Source organism: Lepidochelys kempii, chromosome 11, assembly GCF_965140265.1.
Source record: "Lepidochelys kempii isolate rLepKem1 chromosome 11, rLepKem1.hap2, whole genome shotgun sequence".
Taxonomy (NCBI): Eukaryota; Metazoa; Chordata; order Testudines; family Cheloniidae; genus Lepidochelys; species Lepidochelys kempii.
In genome coordinates, this window is record NC_133266.1 from 19787802 (window position 1) to 19806041 (window position 18240).

Genomic DNA, 18240 nt, shown 5'->3' on the forward strand with positions numbered 1-18240 from the left:
ATTTTAAGCAGACCAGCCAGTGATTCTATGTCAAAGAAGTGGCAAAACCACACTTATGCCAGCAAAAGCTTGGTCGTAGTGTTACCTTATCTATACTCATTCCCTGTCCATAATTATAAATCATTAAAATATAACTAACCAAGCTCTTAACTTTACCATTTAGCAATCCTTCATTTTATATTTATGTTATAAGTCAGTATATGTTACCCCTTAGTCTGTTAGGGGTAGGGTGGAGGGTTGCAGAGCGCTCTATGATTATTGGGGCAAAGCATGCTATAATCCTTCAACATTTCTTTATCTTTTGCAAACATAGGTTTGTCGGCGAATTTTTATTACTCAGAGTCCAAAGCCTTACATTTGTATCTTGCCAAATCTTGTCAGTGTGTGTTTTCTCTTAAAAATTTTGAGGTGTTTGTGTTTTGGGGACTTGATGTTTGGTGCTTTCAGTGGTACCCCAACATTTAGTAGCATGCTTTATTGGTTCTCCTGTTTCTGTGTGTCCAGTCCTGCTCTAATTGACAATGGCAAAGCTTCTGTTCATAGGGTATGTTTTATGGCCCAATCCTGCACTCATTCTTCCTGTGCGTAATTCTTACTTGTTTAAATAATCCCATTGTCTTTAGAGTAACTACTAGAGTAACTATGAGTAACCACTCATAAGAATGTATTATAGGCGAGGACACTTACAACTCTAACTCTGTGCAACCCTAATTAGCCTCTGCAAATCTCGCAGGCTCTTTAGTCATTGAAACTAGACCACTAAGATTGTTCCTTCTGGGTAGCATCACACAAGAGCTCAAGCAGCTGTACTGGGTTGGGGGAGTTTGTGACAATTTGGCTGATATTTGGGGAGGCACTAAATACGCTCAGTGTATTTACACTGTTGACCTAAGAGGGACCAGACTTTTCCCCCACCTGATTGACATTCAGTTGGCCCACAAAGAAAAGTTAACAGATGCACAGGCAAAAGAAAACATCTCTCTGGCTGCCATTTTTTCAAAAACATGGAGGCTAACTGTACACACAATTCTGGGTGCACCCGACGTGTACAGTGAAACTGAAATTTGCAGATGCCAGGACTGGTTTGTATGCACAGATACACAGATTTGCATTTAAATTTGCATGTGCACACAGATACCTACATAATATAGCACATGCTTTTGAAAATGTGGCCCTATGTTGTCTACAATGTCAAACACAGTATGTGCTGAAAGTAATATAAAATAAATGAATGCTCTGCTGTAATTTCTTCTCTTCCTTTCTAGCAGAAAATATATGCTTTAAATCTTTACAATCTTTCTAACTTGCAACTTGGTAACAGCCATCCTATATTCCTTGATAATGTTTCATACAGTCCTGGTATTAAAGATTCCTATCAGATGATGCTATCTGTTTAAGTGGGGGTCTTTAAGTTACAAATAACGTGACTGGCAGATGGTTAATGATTTTTTGAGAGTCACGAGAAAGGAGTGTTTAAGCATTAATCATATGATGCAAGTGTCACTCAGTGAAGTCCTGTGTCTCAGACAGACATCTCTTCCATCTCTCTCAGATGCAAGGCACATTTTAGCTCAGCTATAACAACTAGGGAAACAAAAATTATTGTAGTAACTCATTTTTCTTTGTGTTTATTGCTACAGAATTCTGCTTGGGGATCTCATGGGGGTGAAGCAGAAAACTACTAAAATTATTTCTTGGCCATCTGCCTTAACCCATTACCCTGATTGGACTGATATGAAGAGATGGGATTGATATTTAGAAAAGTTATATATATTTCAATAATCTCACAGAGGAGCACAGTAGATGCCAAGGCTTAGGAGAACTGGGTTCAGAATTTGTTAACTGTTGATCCTGCCTTCAAAACAGGTCCAGCATTGAAGACTTTTAAAATGTCTTAAACAACACAAAGGTAAAAGTAATGGGGTCTGATGCCAGAATAGCAAATATATGTAACAGCTACAGCTGATACATATCTATAATATTTACTAAGATCTTTTGTCCTATTCAATGTTTTATCTAGGTATGTGACCCCAATATTATGCAAACACAGACTCGACATGTGTTAAGATCTCCTTTAAATACCAAGACTTGTCCTAAAGATTCACAAATGCAACCTTGTGTCCTCAATCAAAATTGCTTTCAATATCAGTACAATCTAACAGGTAAGCGGAACAGTAATTCACAAGAAAAATGCAAGGTGTCATATTTCTCAGTATACTCTTTGCTACAAAGTTAAGAATGTGACATGATAATTTTAAAGTATAATATTAAAGTGCAGTTCTACTTTTAAAAATAATTATGTATAAAAACACCTTATTACTTAGCAGACCTGCTCTTTGTTTGTATTTAGTTATGTCTCTTTACTGCAGTGATTAACATCCCAATCCTGCAGGTGCTTAACTTTAAATGTGTTAGTAGTTCCACTGAATTCATTAGAGCTAAGCGCATGTATAAAGCTGTGCATATTCGGATAAGATAAGATTTTATTACTTGTATTATCACTGCAAAAACATCATAAATAAGCAAGAATGAAATGGAGTCTATTCTTTTTTGTGCATTGTCAGTATTATTGAAGTCAGTCAGACCCAGATGACACCAAGAGTATACTTTGAAGACAATATAGGTGATACAGGTGTACTTGAGAGTCAAATTTGTTGTTCAGAATCTTAATTACAACTGATTATAGCTGTTTTGGAAACAAAATTGCAGACAAATGTTTTCCTCTCTTTAGCCAATTCAGCTAGTGCCGATACATGTGGACAGTACCCATCTTAACTTTCAGATCCTAGACTAAGTTTGTAGGTTTACCAGTTAGAAATGGTGACATTTCTTCATATCATCGAAATGCATTTGAACTGGAAGCCATTGAGCGACAGACATGAAACCTCATAATATCCTTTTTCGGAGGGTCACTTTACAGAGCAGGACCACACTTCGGATTGTTCATGATTTTCAAGGGTGTAACATTATTTTTTTCTTTCATCCTTATTTTTTTAAAAGCTCACTTTTGTGTGACTTCCTTTTTCACAAAATTTTGGAAGGATGCAATGACAATCAAGACTGACTGTAGGAGCTTAACACACAGTTGAAGACAGCTAAAAAAAGCAAGAGGTGGCCTTCTGCATGTGCCAACTGTTTTCAAACGATACACTGAATCAGTATTAAACAGTTTTTGACATACTCTGATGTGTTGCTTTTTTTTAAGGGACATTAGAGAGATGATAGTGAATTTCCCAATTCAGACTTGCTTATTTTCTTTAAGAATAACTTCCTTTTATCTGCCTTGTTCTTCACCTTCTAAAGTCCCACAGTTAAATGAAGATAACTAACTCACTTTGTAATTCAAGATAAAAATGAAGTACAATGATGGTTTGCTGTACTAAATGCAATTACACTATATCTTTAGATTGGAGTACATGTCAGCTAAGTGAAAATGCAACCTGTGGACAAGGGATTCGGAGACGTCTTTTGAGCTGTATGCGCAGTGATGGAAAATCAGTGAATATGAACTACTGTGAGCAGGTGAAGTTTATAAATACACTAAAGAAAGTCTTAAAGTCTAACATACAACTCAGTTCTTTTGGAAATTACGGTACTCTAACCTCTACACCAAGCTGTCACCTGGAGCTTTGAAGTTACCATTCACCTGGCATAGATAAGTTGCTATGATCAATATTGGATTTAGCTAGGGTCAGAAGTTTTCAGGAACCAAAATATAACAAGAGTACCAGAATAATAATGTGCACTGATTAGTCATCTAGCTTCTTCTTTCTACCCTAAAGGAGGATTTCAATGATGGAGTAATGTCTGTATGTGTGTAGAACTCAGTCCTACAGACCCTATTTACAAGCAGTCAATGAGTAAAGGATTATGTCCTTTTGAAGTCATGTGAATAATGATTTGCAGAATGGGGCCCAAAGTTTGCAAGGGTCTGGGGAGCCTTTGAGATGTAAAATGTCATAAAAATGAAAGCTATTATTACTGCTGAAAAATCTCCCTGTAAATGGTGACCTTGGGAGTATCACTTTAGTCACTATGAATTTTCAGTTTTCTAATTTTATGACCAGCAATAACAAAGTGACATTTTAGGTTGTTTTTTTATATATATATATACAGTTAAACTTGGAAAAACCTGAAAAATTGAGCATTCATTGCCTTGTGGAATGTGCTGTGAACTGTCAGCTTTCCAAATGGTCAACCTGGTCAGAATGTTCAAACACTTGCGGCATTGGAGGTAAGTTTGTTTCTAAGACTATTGTCACATTTTATCTGCAATCCTTGGAATATTTATGTTTGGTAAAGAACACAAATACATCCCCAATCCTGCAGATGTTAATGCAATCCATAGGACATGTAAAGACAGTAATATAAATAATAATAAAGAGCAACATAAATTTCTGTGCCACTTTTAAAAGCATGATAATCACTTAAACATCTAGTAAATCATTAGAAAATGAGATCTGCTGACATTTTTTCAGGTTTTTTAATAGATGTAAGGACTTTTCTTTGTTTTGTTACATTTGGTTAAAATCCATCCGACTGTTTTTGAATTACCCACCCATGAAAAATGCAATTTAGAAAACATACTTGTATACAAAGGATCATCTAACTAATTCATTCCAAAATCTGAAAATTCAGTCATAGTTGAAAATAAACTTTTACATAGAGTTATTGGTAGGATTTATGTTGTGGAAAAGGAAAGCTGGTGAGAGTTTTCAGGATATCTTTTTAATGTAGTTCCTCTCTTGTGCTTTATTGTATATTTCAGGATTCAAAATTTCAGCACAGCTAACCTTACTATGATTAAAATAATTATTTATCATCTTAAGAATTAAAAAAAAATGTAAATAGTACTTCACTGTTTGACACTGGTGAGTATTGCATCCAGCTTTGGTCCCCCCATGACAAAAGGGATGTGGATAAATTGGGGAGAGTCCAGCGGAGGGCAATGAAAATGATTAGGTGGCTGGGGCACATGACTTACGAGAAGAGACCGTGGGAACTGGGGTTATTTAGTCTGCAGAAGAGAAGAGTGAGGGGGGATTTGATAGCAGCCTTCAATTACCTGAAGCAGGGTTCCAAAAAAGATGGAGCTCAGCTGTTCAGTGGTGGCAGATGGAAGAACAAGAAGCAATGGTCTCACGTTGCAGTGGGGGAGGTCTAGGTTGGATATTAGGAAACACTATTTCACTAGAAGGGTGGTGAAGCACTGGAATGGATTACCTAGGGAGGTGGTGGAATCTCCATCCTTAGAGGCTTTTAAGGCCCAGCTTAACAAAGCCTTGGCTGGGATGATTTCGTTGGTGTTGGTCCTGCTTTGAGCAGGGGATTGGACTAGATGACCTCCTGAGGTCTCTTCCAACTCTAATATTCTAGGATTCTATGATACTTCCTTAGACCCCAGTTCTGTAGCTTAGTATGTGAGCACAGGTCCCTGTATCTGTGTAGAGCCCCAGTTACTTCAGGTATAGGTGTCCACCCACACAAAACAAGTTACAGGATTAGGGCCTTATCTAGTCTTGCATAGTTTTTCAAATCCTTGGAGAGGTCAGTTGAAGAGAAGTACTGTAGGTTTTATTTAAAATAGATCTGCAACATAATTTTCAAAGCTTCTGGTATGCGTTAATTTCTAATTGTCCATAGTCCAATTTATGTGAGGGCAAAGACAAAACAGATTGATAGCTTCTGTGGAGGGTTTTTTTTTAGCTGGATTGCAGAGATCAAAGCATGTAATAGAAATGATCAAAGATTAATATTTGGATTAATCATGTTCTTTGTCTATTGAGTTTTCATCAGTTCAGTAAAATAGTACTCCTGTAACACAAATGAACAATTCATATATATTATTTAACAACCAACATGCTAAGAATATTAATTCCAAGCTGTATTTAAAAAAAAAACTTTTTTGAGACTTAATTCTCATGTTATTAGATCAACTAAAGAAAGACAACAAAAATTATTAGAGGTATGGAACAGCTACCATATGAGAAGAGATTAAAAGGCTAGGACTTTTCAGCTTGGAAAAGAAGTGACTAAGGAGGGCTATAAAATCATGAATGTTGAGGAGAAAGCAAATAGGGAAGTGTTGTTTACCTCTTCATCTAATGCAAGAACCAGAGATCACCCAATGAAATTAATAGGCAGGCTGTATGTTTAAAACAAACATAAGTTAGTACTTCACATAATGCATAGTCATTCTGTGGAATTTGTTGCCAGGGGATGTTGTGAAGGCCAAAAGTATAACTGGATTAAAAAAAGAATTAGATATATTCATGGTAGATTGGTCCATCTAGGGCTATTAGCCAAGATGGCCAGGAATGCAACCCCATGATCTGGGTGTCCCTAAATGTCTGTCTGCCAGAAGCTGGAACTGGATGACAGGGGATGATCACTTGATAAATTGCCCTCTTCTGTTCATTCACTCTGAAGCATCTGGCACTGTCCACTGTCAAAAGATTGGAAACTGGACCATTGGTCTGACCCAGTATGTATATATACCAAGTATATCTTACATGCGTAAGATATTGTACATTCCAAGTCTCGTTAAGGTTAGTTGAGCCATACTGTCAAGTTTGTATAACTGAATTCAATATATCTCAGTATATGTTATGAGTCCCATTTTAATTCAAGAGGATACAAGTTTACTATAGCTACCAGACAGAGAAGTTCTCCTTCAAGTGGCTGTGCATATGTACATTCCTCTGCAGGTGTGTGTTCGCCCTGTGCGCTTGTCGGAGATTTTTGCCAGGAATGCCACTAGCCAGTGCACACATCTCTGCTCTCATGCTCTTGTGTGAGGGCATAAATGGGACGTGTCCACCAGCTCCTTCTCAGTTCCTTCTCACTACCCAGAATGATGATTTGAGCTCCCTGTAGCTTTGCTTTGGTGAGCCAGGTTAGACAGCATTTCTGAATATACTTAGTTGATGTTTAATAGTTTACTTAGGCAGCTGTAGTTTAGCAGTTTCCCTGAGAGATTTATTATGAAAAAATCCCTGGGGTTTAAACAATGTGCTACGTGCAGGACTGTTTTCATTGTCACAGACAGCACATCAGTTGTTTAAGTGAGGGATATGTGAGGGACAGATGTTCCATTTGTACCTCCTTCCTCACCAGGACTAAATAGCAGAGGGACAGTTGCCTGAAGATTCACCTCATGATGGAGGCAATGTGACCTGCATCTGAACCAGGCCCTGACTGAGATACAGAGAACTATGATTCATTCTGAAGTGCCCCTCCAGCTGCTTCTCACTTGAAGCACAAGCTGGGTGAAAAAAGTCATCTTATCCCTCAGACTCAAAGTGTTCTAGACATCCTGACCCTGGCAGAAACGCTAAGACTTGGTCTCCAAGTAAATCTTCTATGTCCTCTGGTACTGGTTCGAAGCCCCAAAAACCTAAGCACTCACCCACTCCATCTGAGGAGGCACCATGGACTCTGGCTCTCTTGGGGCCATTGAGACTGGTGCCTTTACCAGTGCCGGGTCCTTCTGCCTCTCGTCAGCCAATTCAGTCTGCATCAGCACTGTCAGCTCAGTACACTCACCTCCAGTGCCTCCAGCTCCACAGGCCTTCTTATCCATAGAAGAACTACTTTGTTTTTTCTTACCTAATTCTCCCCTTGATACAGCTGATTCTACTGCTTCCTCCATCGATGTGCCCAGCACCACGGTCACCGAGACTATCCTGTCACAGCCTGAGTCGTCAGCATACTCAGTGATCAGTCGGACACTGGCAGTGCACGCAGAGATCGTGTCTGCACTGCTGGCACTGACGATACACCTGGCGCCATTGCCACAGTCTGAGGTTTTACTGGTACCACCAGTACCATCAACTTCCAACCACCACAACAGATGTGTGGTTTTGAACATTGTCTCTCTCCAATGACTGGACCACCTAGAACCCTGACGACAATTGCATCCCCCTATTCTGAGGACATTCCCGTTTTCTCTTCAGACTCTGAAAAGGAGGAAACTATTTCTCCATCCAGGTGTTTCAGATCTTCTTTCAGGTCTTCAGGCACCTGTCTTAAAGTGCATTGAGTTCCTTACAGGAACTCTCCAACATGGTGTCCTCCGCTGTGGATGGCTCTGTCTATGCCATTTCCTCTATGGGATGCCTGTGAGAGACTCTAGTCCTTCATCTCACACATTTTCTAGAAGGAAATCTCCTGCTTGTGTAGTGCAGGACTCATCTGCTCAGAAATCCTGCTAACATTCTTCAATGTCCTGTACTGGATCCCATGAAGGAGGGAGAATTATTGGAGGGGTCACTTAATGTTGCTTCTCAAATATCTTCATCTCCACCAGATGAAGGAGTTAGCCCATAGTCGACATCTCCTCCCCCAAAGGACTTTAAGTCTTTTTTCAAGACCTTATGAGAAGGATGGCTACTTCTCTAGGAGTCCAAGCAGAAATTTTGCAAGAGAACTCGCAAGCTTTCCTGGACATTTTACAGACTACTGTTTCAGGAAGTGTTGCCATTCCTATCAATAAAGCACTTCTAGATCCAGTGATGATTTTACAGTAGACTCCAGCCTCTATACCTCTTATGGTGAAGAAGGTGGATAGATGTTACCAAATCCCTCCACAAGACTTTGGTCATTTCTTTATCCACCCACTTCCTGATTCCCTAGCGGTCGCAATCACTAATGAGCAGTCCTGACAGTCTCAATCTAAGGCCACCCCTGGGATGTAAAGCTTATTCCACTGCCATATTTCAAATGAGAATCATCAATTTTCCCTAAATATAATTTTCTTAATTATTCAGCCATCTCAAAGTTTGCTGATAAGTTGCTGAAGAATATAGGGAACAGTTTCTAGCTTTAGTTTCTGAGGATCATCTTATCCTTATATATCTCTTCAGGCAGCAATACATGCCACTGACACTGACTCACATTCTGTCACCACTGCTGTGTCCATGAGATGTTCATCCTGTCTCCAGGCTTCCAGCATTCCAAAAGAGCTGCAGAATACAATTGATGATTTACCCTTTGAAGGCTCTAAGTGTTCTCCGCCAGGACAGATGACATGTGAAGGACTCTTGTGCAACACTTCGCTTCTTGAGAGCTATGTTCCTGCTACTAAAAGAAAACTATTTAAATCACACCTCTACTTGAGACCATTGTTCCATCAGAGAACCTAAGGCCACGTCTACACTACCCGCCGGATCGGCGGGTAGTAATCGATGTATCGGGGATCGATTCATCGCGTCTAGTGTAGATGCGATAAATCGATCCCTGATCGCTCTGCCGTCGACTCCAGAACTCCACCACGGCGAGAGGAGGAAGCAGTCGACGGTGGAGTGGCAGCTGTTGATCCCGCGCTGCAAGGACGCGAAGTAAGTGATTCTAAGTCGATCTAGGATACGTCTACTTCAGGTACGCTATTCTCGTAGCTGAAGTTGCGTATCTTAGATCGATTCCCCACCCTCCCCAGTGTAGACCAGGCCTAAGAGAAGATCAAGAAGTTCTCAATGTCACCAGCCATCTTCCACTGAGGTGGGCCCTTCCCACAAGACAAGTGATATCTCAAAGTCATTTTGACTGTACAATTGAGGATGGCACACCGATGTATCTCCTGCCTTTTGATTACACCTGTCCCTTTTTTAATGTGCTTTGCAGAACATCAGGCTAGGCAAATGGATACTTAGTACAGAAAAGGAGGGATATGTAATCCAGTTCGTCTCACTCCCTTTTCCCAACTCACCTTCCCCATCGCTTTTCTGGACTCTTCTCACAAGAAGCTCTTGTTATTTCAAGAGCTATGGTCTCTTCTAGACTTGGGAACAATAGAGGAAGTTCCTTATCAACACAGAAGGAAAGGATTTTATTACCGGTACTTCCTGGTCCCAAAGAAATCTGGTGGCTTCTGCCCCATCATAGATGTAAGAAAGCTGAACAAATTCATCAAGAAAATCAAGTTCAAGTCACTTCCACATGGCAATACCTCCTTCCCCCAGGAAGTACCATCAATTTGTGGTAGACACCAACCACTGCCAGTACACAGTGCTTCCTTTCGGCTTGTTTTGAGCCCCAAGAGTTTTCACCAAGTACATGACAGCAGGTTTTTGGGATTCAAATATATGTGGACAATTGGCCAGTTCAAGCAGTATTAAGCAATCATGTCCAGAACAGTGTCCTAGTAATCAGGCTGATGTTCTTCCTTCTTGGCCTGAAAATAAAATTGGACAAATCACAGTTACAATCAACTCAGGGCATAATTTTTATAGGAGCAGATTTCTACACTGGAACAGCCACAGCTTATCTTCCACAGGAACAGTTCCAATCTATAACCTTCCTTTCAGAAAGCTATCCAACAATTATCATATGAGCCTGCATTCAGCTTCTCAGACACATGGCCTTGTGCATGTATGTAACACTACATGCCAGACTTCACTTCTGCTGTCTGCAGGCTTGGCTTCATTTGGTATATCAACATTGTAGGCATCCTCTGGACATGTGGATTTGTGTACCTGCATGGGTGCTTCAGTCTCTGATTGGTAAATGTACACAAGGGAATTGTGTTTGTGTCCCCAGAACCATCAGTGGCTCTGGCTAGAGATACATCTACAAAAAGGCTGGGGGTCCATCTCAGTCAATTTCAGGCTCAAGATATTGGCCATCTCAGGAAATTTTCCCCCATATAACCATACTGGAGTTTAGGGCCATATGTCATACCTGAAAAATATTTATGCCCACCATCAAGAATCAGATGATTCAAGTTCTCATGGACAATACAGGGAGGGGCAAGGTCATCTAAACAAATGAACAAGCAGGGAGGGGCAAGGTCATCTAAATTGTGCCAGAAGGCTAGTCTCCTGTAGCATCTGTGTGTTTGTCACAAAGTGTCCCTGAAGGCCTTCCATCTTCCAGAAGTGAGGAGCACTCCAGCAGATTCCCTCAGCAGGGTTTTCATAGACCAACATGATTAGTCAGTTAGGTCGGATGTTCTCCTCCAGGTTTTCCACCATTAGGGGTACCCAACAATAGATATGTTTGCAACAAACCTCAACAGCAAATATGAGATTTGCTCGAGGGCGGATTGCAGCCTGGGTTACATCACAGGTGCTTTTCTACTTCCCTGGTTCAGTCAGCTTTTATATACATTCTTTCCAATTCCTCTCATTCCGAGGGTCCTCAGGAAGCTGAAACAAAACAAAACATCACTAATCCTCATTGCACAGGCATGGTCCAGGCAGTATTAGTTCACTTCTATTTCTGCATTACATCTGCCAGTAGATAGTTTTGCCATATTTTCTCATCCTCCTGTTTCTTAAGTTTTTAAAGGGCCTGGTCAATGTTTACCCTTCTGTGTCTGATCTGGTACCTGTATGGGATTTGAATCTAGTTCTCTTCAAACTAATAGGAACTTAATTTGAACCACAACTGCATTTTCTTTATTGGCAAGGCAGACAGTACTTTTGGTGGAAAGCACTTCTGGTGGAGGATTTCAGAGCTTGAAGCTGCTTTTGCTGACCCTCCTTTTACTGTTTTTTTTAATAAGGACAATGTTGCCCTTAGGCCACATCCTATGTTTATGCCCAAAGTAGTGTCAGCTTTCCACCTAAATTAAACAATTAATCTTCACTTGTCTTTCCTAAAACCTGATTCATCTAAGGCTGTGGAGCTCTTCATACCTTGGATGTTCATTCAGCTGTGGCTTTTCTTCGACTGTAGTAGATCCTTTGGGACTACAAAATGGCTCTTTGTAATCTATACAGCAAGAATTAAGGGTCAATCAGTGTCATCTCAGCAAATCTCATATTGGGTCCCTGACTGTATCAAGCTCTGGTATGACCTTGCTAATATCTCTCCTCCATCAAGAGTAATTCCTTATTCCACCAGAGCTCAGTTCATTACATCAGGATTCTTCAGGAAAGTCCCAGTTGCTGATATGTGCAAGTTGGCAACTTGGTCATCTGCATATACTTTTCTCTACTCATTATGGCTCTGGGCATGCACACACCTATAGTAGAATGTACATGTGCACAACACCTCTCGAAGAACAACAGTTACTGCACGGTAAGTAACCATTGTTTTACTTCTTTAGCTCAAGCTGTAGAGGATCATGGTTTTAGAACTGGAGATCCTGGATGCAGTCCCCAGTGAGAACCCATGATAGCTGTCCTTACATTTACAGCCATCAGGGATTTAGGATCATATAAGGGGCTTATCCTTCAATTTTATAACAGGGCTCTGTGCAACTGCTAAATCTGATCCTAAAAGTAGGAATGCTGCATGCATTGGTTAAAGTGTTCCGCTTACAGCAGGAGTCTCAAACTAATTCTGAAGAGTAGGCCAAATTACACTGATAAATATGTTGTCCGGGCTGGGTCTAAAACTTGGGCTGTATAGTCTCCTTGAACCACAGCAGCTCTCCCATGGATACCAGGAGGAGGCTTGCAAAGATCCAGGGTAGAATTATTATATAGTAACTCAACTTTTAAGCCCCAGTCCTGCACAAAATTCCACTAGAGGAGACCCCTGTGGAGTACAGTCTCCACTGCAGCCATCCTCTTTCCTGTCCTTGGCCCCACTCCAGTTACAGAAAATCGGGGCAGGTAGACATTAGCCTGTTTTGCCCTCTGAGAACTGAAGAACCTCTTCAAAGGGCTGTGGTTACAGAAATGTGCTGGGCAAAGGTTTATCAAAATGAAATTCAGTCTGAGATCTTGATTAAAAACTAAGACCATCCTATCGTATGTAAATTGGTATATTGCTGAAGGTCAGCTGTGATACAGATGCTGTGCTTATCTAATTCTGCCTGTATATGCCTCCAGCAGTGTAATTTGAGGCGTCTCAATTTTAGTTACTTTGTCCTGTATTATAATAATGATCATTATATAGCTTCATAATTGTTCATTTCATTTTTCGGACAAATAAAATGGCATGTCCCTATTCCGAGCATCTTACAGTGTAAGATGATCTTGTTCCTTTGAAAATAATGGAAGTTTTGCATTGACTTTAGTGGGAACAGGACTGAGCCATAAATTAGACTTAAAACAGCAAAGGATAACAATAAACAAAGGAAACTATTGTTGCCATTGTCCTGAGTCTCATTTGCCAAATAATAAGTTGCACACTCCTCAAAAATAATCAATGGCAGATAAACCACATATACTGCTGCTAGAACTGCTCTCTCACTCCTATTTAGTATCTGAGAGTCAAAACAAGAATCTGTTTCTCTGACTTAGCTCAGAGTTAGTGAAGTGCCTGCTCAGGAAACATAAGTTACTGTAAAAGGGAAAAACAGAAATACTGTTGATGAGATCAACGTTTACTGTTGATGGATTTATGGTTTAATGTCACTTAACTCAATAACATCGCTAACACTTTTATTCTGCCCATCTCTTACAGTAAATTATTCTGCTGTGATATATTTTAATGGACTGTAGGAGTGCCCTATTGGATTCTGTTCAGGTTTGATGTTATGAAACAATACACAGCTACACCAAATCATATTTTTAATGTATGTGGCATGTGTGTTGCTTCGAGTGTGGCTGTGGTGTACAGCAGCAAAAGGGGAGCATATTGATTTTTATAACTGATGATCAATGGAGTGTATCTCTCTTTCCTGCCTTGGCCAAGCCTAGTAAGGCATAGAAATAAATTATATTTGCCTGTCACAGCTATAGCTTTCAGCAGTTTCTGTTATGGATGCTGTTTAGCGCTGTAGGCTGACTTTGTTTTATATGCTGAAAGTCCTCATACTTACTGCAGAACTGAGGTACAAAGATTTATAATACTATAGCTAATGGATAGTGCTCTGAGGTCCTGACCCAAAGGCCTACCAAAGGTATTGGAAAGACACTTCTTAAGGGAAAACTCCAGCAAATACATATTCTCTTTGGTAAGGAAATGAATATCTGATGAACCCTTTGTGGTTTTGCCTCAAACCTTTCATAAGGTTGCAAAAGGATTGTTTTCTTACCAGGTCAGAAAACTAACCAAGACCTGGACTGATAGAAGTGCTGAAAAAGAAGACACTAAAACCAACCTTTTCTGACATGAGGTCATGGGGACTTAGCTGTTTGTTTAAACAATGCTATTTAAACTGCAGGTCATGCTGGGTCATTGGAAGTGCAAATGCTTTTTAAGTGGACCAAGGCTGTATGGGTTTATTCTTCTTCCCTTCTCTCTTGCTTAGCCTGGTCTCCCTAATCCTATTTCAGCCAGATTAATTGACGTGAAGCGTGAAGCCATCCTCTCACTGCTCTGCTCTGCTCTACTTGCTTGATAAGGAATACAAAAGTCGACAATAGCTCAAGGCCTCAGTAAACAGATATCAACATTTCTGGCAAGGTGGTCTAGAATTAACTTTGGCAGATATTTTAGGCATCTTGGTTTCCACCGATGTCATATTTTGCTCTGTGGGGTTGGAAGGCGAGGAAAGGGAGGAGACTCTTTGATTGTAAAAGTATTCTCCTGTGGTGAAAAAATAAAGTCATAGTTCCAAAAGAAAATTTGCAGTAATAAGCAACAATAAGCCCAGCAATCTTCTCTTACAGAACTTTTGACAGGTTTGAGGGAAGTGAAGAGGCACTTCACACTTTCAGTGTTCAGCAGCCTTTATCTCTGCATTTTCAGATCATTTAATAGGATATAGAAGATGAAAGAGAAATTCAGTTTGTTCACAGAGATACAAGAACCAATAGAGATTTTAAACTGCCACTTCCAGTCCAGAGATTGTACAGGGAGAAAGTTCATTTCAAACCTATGAAGATAACAGTCTCTATCAATGAGATATCTACAAAGTAAATAACTTTTTGAAAGTTTCTTCCACTTGAGTTGCTGCTGACCACCTGACTAGTGTATGTAGACAGAGAGAGAATCAGAGCTTTAAGGAATCCACTTCAGTGCATACTCCCAGGGGAAAATGCCCTTTTAGCACTGAGCTACTCCTTTTATTTTGCAATGATTTATTTACAGCATCATGAGAAAGGAGATAGCAACTATGGATCAAGTTCAGGTGATCCTGTGATTTTGTAGTTTATTGGTGAGCTAAATGTCTTGCATAAAATATTTCATGTCACGCAACGACTAGGCTATCTGACATTTTTGTTCTTAAAAATGAAAGTTTTCAATTGCCAGTCAATTTTAATTTTGCCAAAAAAAATGCCAATCTCAGCACAGAAAAAAGCAAATTACACCAAATTGTACACAGTGCAAGGAGCCGAGGTAACAAAATGGAGGAACTAGAGCTACTGGTGCAAGAAGTGAAACCAGATATTATAGGGGTAACAGAAACATGGGGGAATAGTCGTCATGACTGGGCTGCAGGTATTGAAGGGTCTGTGCTGTTTAGGAAAGACCGAAATAAAGGCAAAGGTGGTGGAGTCACATTTTATATCAATGATGAGGTAGAATGTAAAGAAATTAGAAGCGATGGAATGGATAAGACAGAGTCCATCTGGGCAAAAATCACACTGGGGAAGAAAACTACTAGAGCCTCCCCTGGGATAGTGCTTGGGGTGTGCTATAGACCGCCGGGATCTAATTTAGATATGGATAGAGCCCTCTTTAATGTTTTTAATGAAGTAAATACTAATGGAAACTGCGTTATCATGGGAGACTTTAACTTCCCAGATATAGACTGGAGGACAAGTGCTAGTAATAATAATAGGGCTCAGATTTTCCTAGATGCGATAGCTGATGGATTCCTTCATCAAGTAGTTGCTGAACTGACTAGAGGGGATGCCATTTTAGATTTGGTTTTGGTGAGTAATGAGGACCTCATAGAAGAAATGGTTGTAGGGGACAACCTTGGTTCAAGTGATCATGAGCTAATTCAGTTCAAACTGAACATAAGGATAAACAAAAATAAATCTGCGACTAGAGTTTTTTATTTCAAAAGGGCTGACTTTCAAAAATTAAGGAAATTATCATAGAATAGAATAGAAGGGTCAGAAGGGACCTCAGGAGGTGATCTAGTCCAACCCCCTGCTCAAAGCAGGACCAATCCCCAAATCCCTAAATGGCCCCCCTCAAGGATTGAACTCACAACCCTGGGTTTAGCAGGCCAATGCTCAAACCACTGAGTTATCCCTCCCCCCTATGGTTAGGGAAGTGGATTGGACTGAAGAATTTATGGATCTAAAGGCAGAGGAGGCCTGGGATTACTTTAGGTCAAAGCTGCAGAAGCTATCGGAAGCCTGCATCCCAAGAAAGGGGAAAAAATTCATAGGCAGGAGTTGTGGACCAAGCTGGATGAGCAAGCATCTCAGAGAGGTGATTAAGAAAAAGCAGAAAGTATACAGGGAGTGGAAGATGGGAGGGATCAGCAAGGAAAGCTACCTTATTGAGGTCAGAACATGTAGGGATAAAATGAGAAAGGCTAAAAGTCAAGTAGAGTTGGACCTTGCAAAGGGAATTAAAACCAATAGTAAAAGCTTCTATAGCCATATAAATAAGAAGAAAATAAAGAAAGAAGAAGTGGGACTGCTAAACACTGAGGATGGAGTGGAGGTTAAGGATAACCTAGGCATGGCCCAATATCTAAACAAATACTTTGCCGCAGTCTTTAATGAGGCTAATGAGGAGCTTAGGGATAATGGTAGGATGACAAATGGGAATGAGGATATGGAGGTAGATATTACCACATCCGAGGTAGAAGCCAAACTCGAACATCTTAATGGCACTAAATCGGCGGGCCCAGATAATCTTCATCTAAGAATATTAAAGGAACTGGCACATGAAATTGCAAGCCCATTAGCAAGAATTTTTAATTAATCTGTAAACTCAGGGGTTGTACCGTATGACTGGAGATTTGCTAACATAGTTCCTATTTTTAAGAATGGGGAAAAAAGTGATCTGGGTAACTACAGGCCTGTTAGTTTGACATCTGTAGTATGCAAGGTCTTGGAAAAAATTTTGAAGGAGAAAGTAGTTAAGGACATTGAGGTCAATGGTAAATGCGACAAAATACAACATGGTTTTACAAAAGGTAGATCATGCCAAACCAACCTGAATTTCTTCTTTGAGAAAGTAACAGATTTTTTAGACAAAGGAAACACAGTGGATCTAATTTACCTAGATTCCAGTAAGGTGTTTGATACGGTGCCACATGGGGAATTATTAGTTAAATTGGAAAAGATGGGGATCAATATGAAAATTAAAAGGTGGATAAGGAATTGGTTGAAGGGGAGACTACAGTGGGTCATACTGAAACGGTGAACTGTCAGGCTGGAGGGAGGTTACCAGTGGAGTTCTTCAGGGATCGGTTTTGGGACCAATCTTATTTAATCTTTTTATTACTGACCTCGGCACAAAAAGTGGAAGTGTGCTAATAAAGTTTGCGGATGATACAAAGCTGGGAGGTATTGCCAATTTAGAGACGGACTGGGGTATCATACAGAAGGATCTAGATGACCTTGTAAACTGGAGTGATAGTACTAGGATGAAATTTAATAGTGAGAAGTGTAAGGTCATGCATTTAGGGATTAATAACAAGAATTTTAGTTATAAGCTGGGGATGCATCAATTAGAAGTAATGGAGGAGGAGGAGGAGGACCTTGGAGTATTGGTTGATCACAGGATGACTATGAGCCGCCAATGTGATATGGCCATGAAAAAAGCTAATGCGGTCTTGGGATGCATCAGGCGAGGTATTTCCAGTAGGGATAAGGAAGTGTTAGTACCGTTATACGAGGCACTGGTGAGACCTCATCTTGAATACTGTGTGCAGTTCTGGTCTCCCATGTTTAAGAAGGATGAATTCAAACTGGAACACGTATAGAGAAGGGCTACTAGGATGATCCGAGGAATGGAAAACCTGTCTTATAAAAGGAGACTCAAGGAGTTTGGCTTGTTTAGCCTAACCAAAAGAAGGTTGAGGGGAGATATTATTGCTCTCTATAAATATATCAGAGGGATAAATACTGGAGAGGGAGAGGAATTATTTAAGCTCAGTACCAATGTGGACACAAGAACAAATGGATATAAACTGGCAATCAGGAAGTTTAGACTTGAAATTAGATGAAGGTTTCTAACCATCAGAGAAGTGAAGTTCTGGAATAGCCTTCCAAGGGAAGCAGTGGGGGCAAAAGACCTATCTGGCTTCAAGATTAAACTCGATAAGTTTATGAAGGAGATGGTATGATGGGATAACATGATATTGGCAATTAATTGATCTTTAACTATTTGTGGTAAATAGGCCCAATGGCCTGTGATGGGATGGTAAATGGGGTGGGATCTGAGTTACTACAGAGAATTCTTTCCTGGGTGCCTGGCTGGTGAATCTTG

At 40.2% G+C, this 18240-nt stretch overlaps 1 protein-coding gene across 2 annotated transcripts in view; it reads left to right on the forward strand.

Annotated features, from left to right (window-relative positions):
- THSD7B (thrombospondin type 1 domain containing 7B) overlaps window positions 1-18240 on the forward strand; it is a 517186-nt gene that overhangs the window by 474663 nt on the left and 24283 nt on the right. For both annotated transcript variants that reach the window (XM_073305365.1, XM_073305366.1), the window contains exons 18-20: window positions 2021-2162; window positions 3407-3522; window positions 4117-4234. In XM_073305365.1, coding sequence (XP_073161466.1) covers window positions 2021-2162; window positions 3407-3522; window positions 4117-4234 — 376 coding nt within the window. The remainder of the gene's footprint in view (window positions 1-2020; window positions 2163-3406; window positions 3523-4116; window positions 4235-18240) is intronic.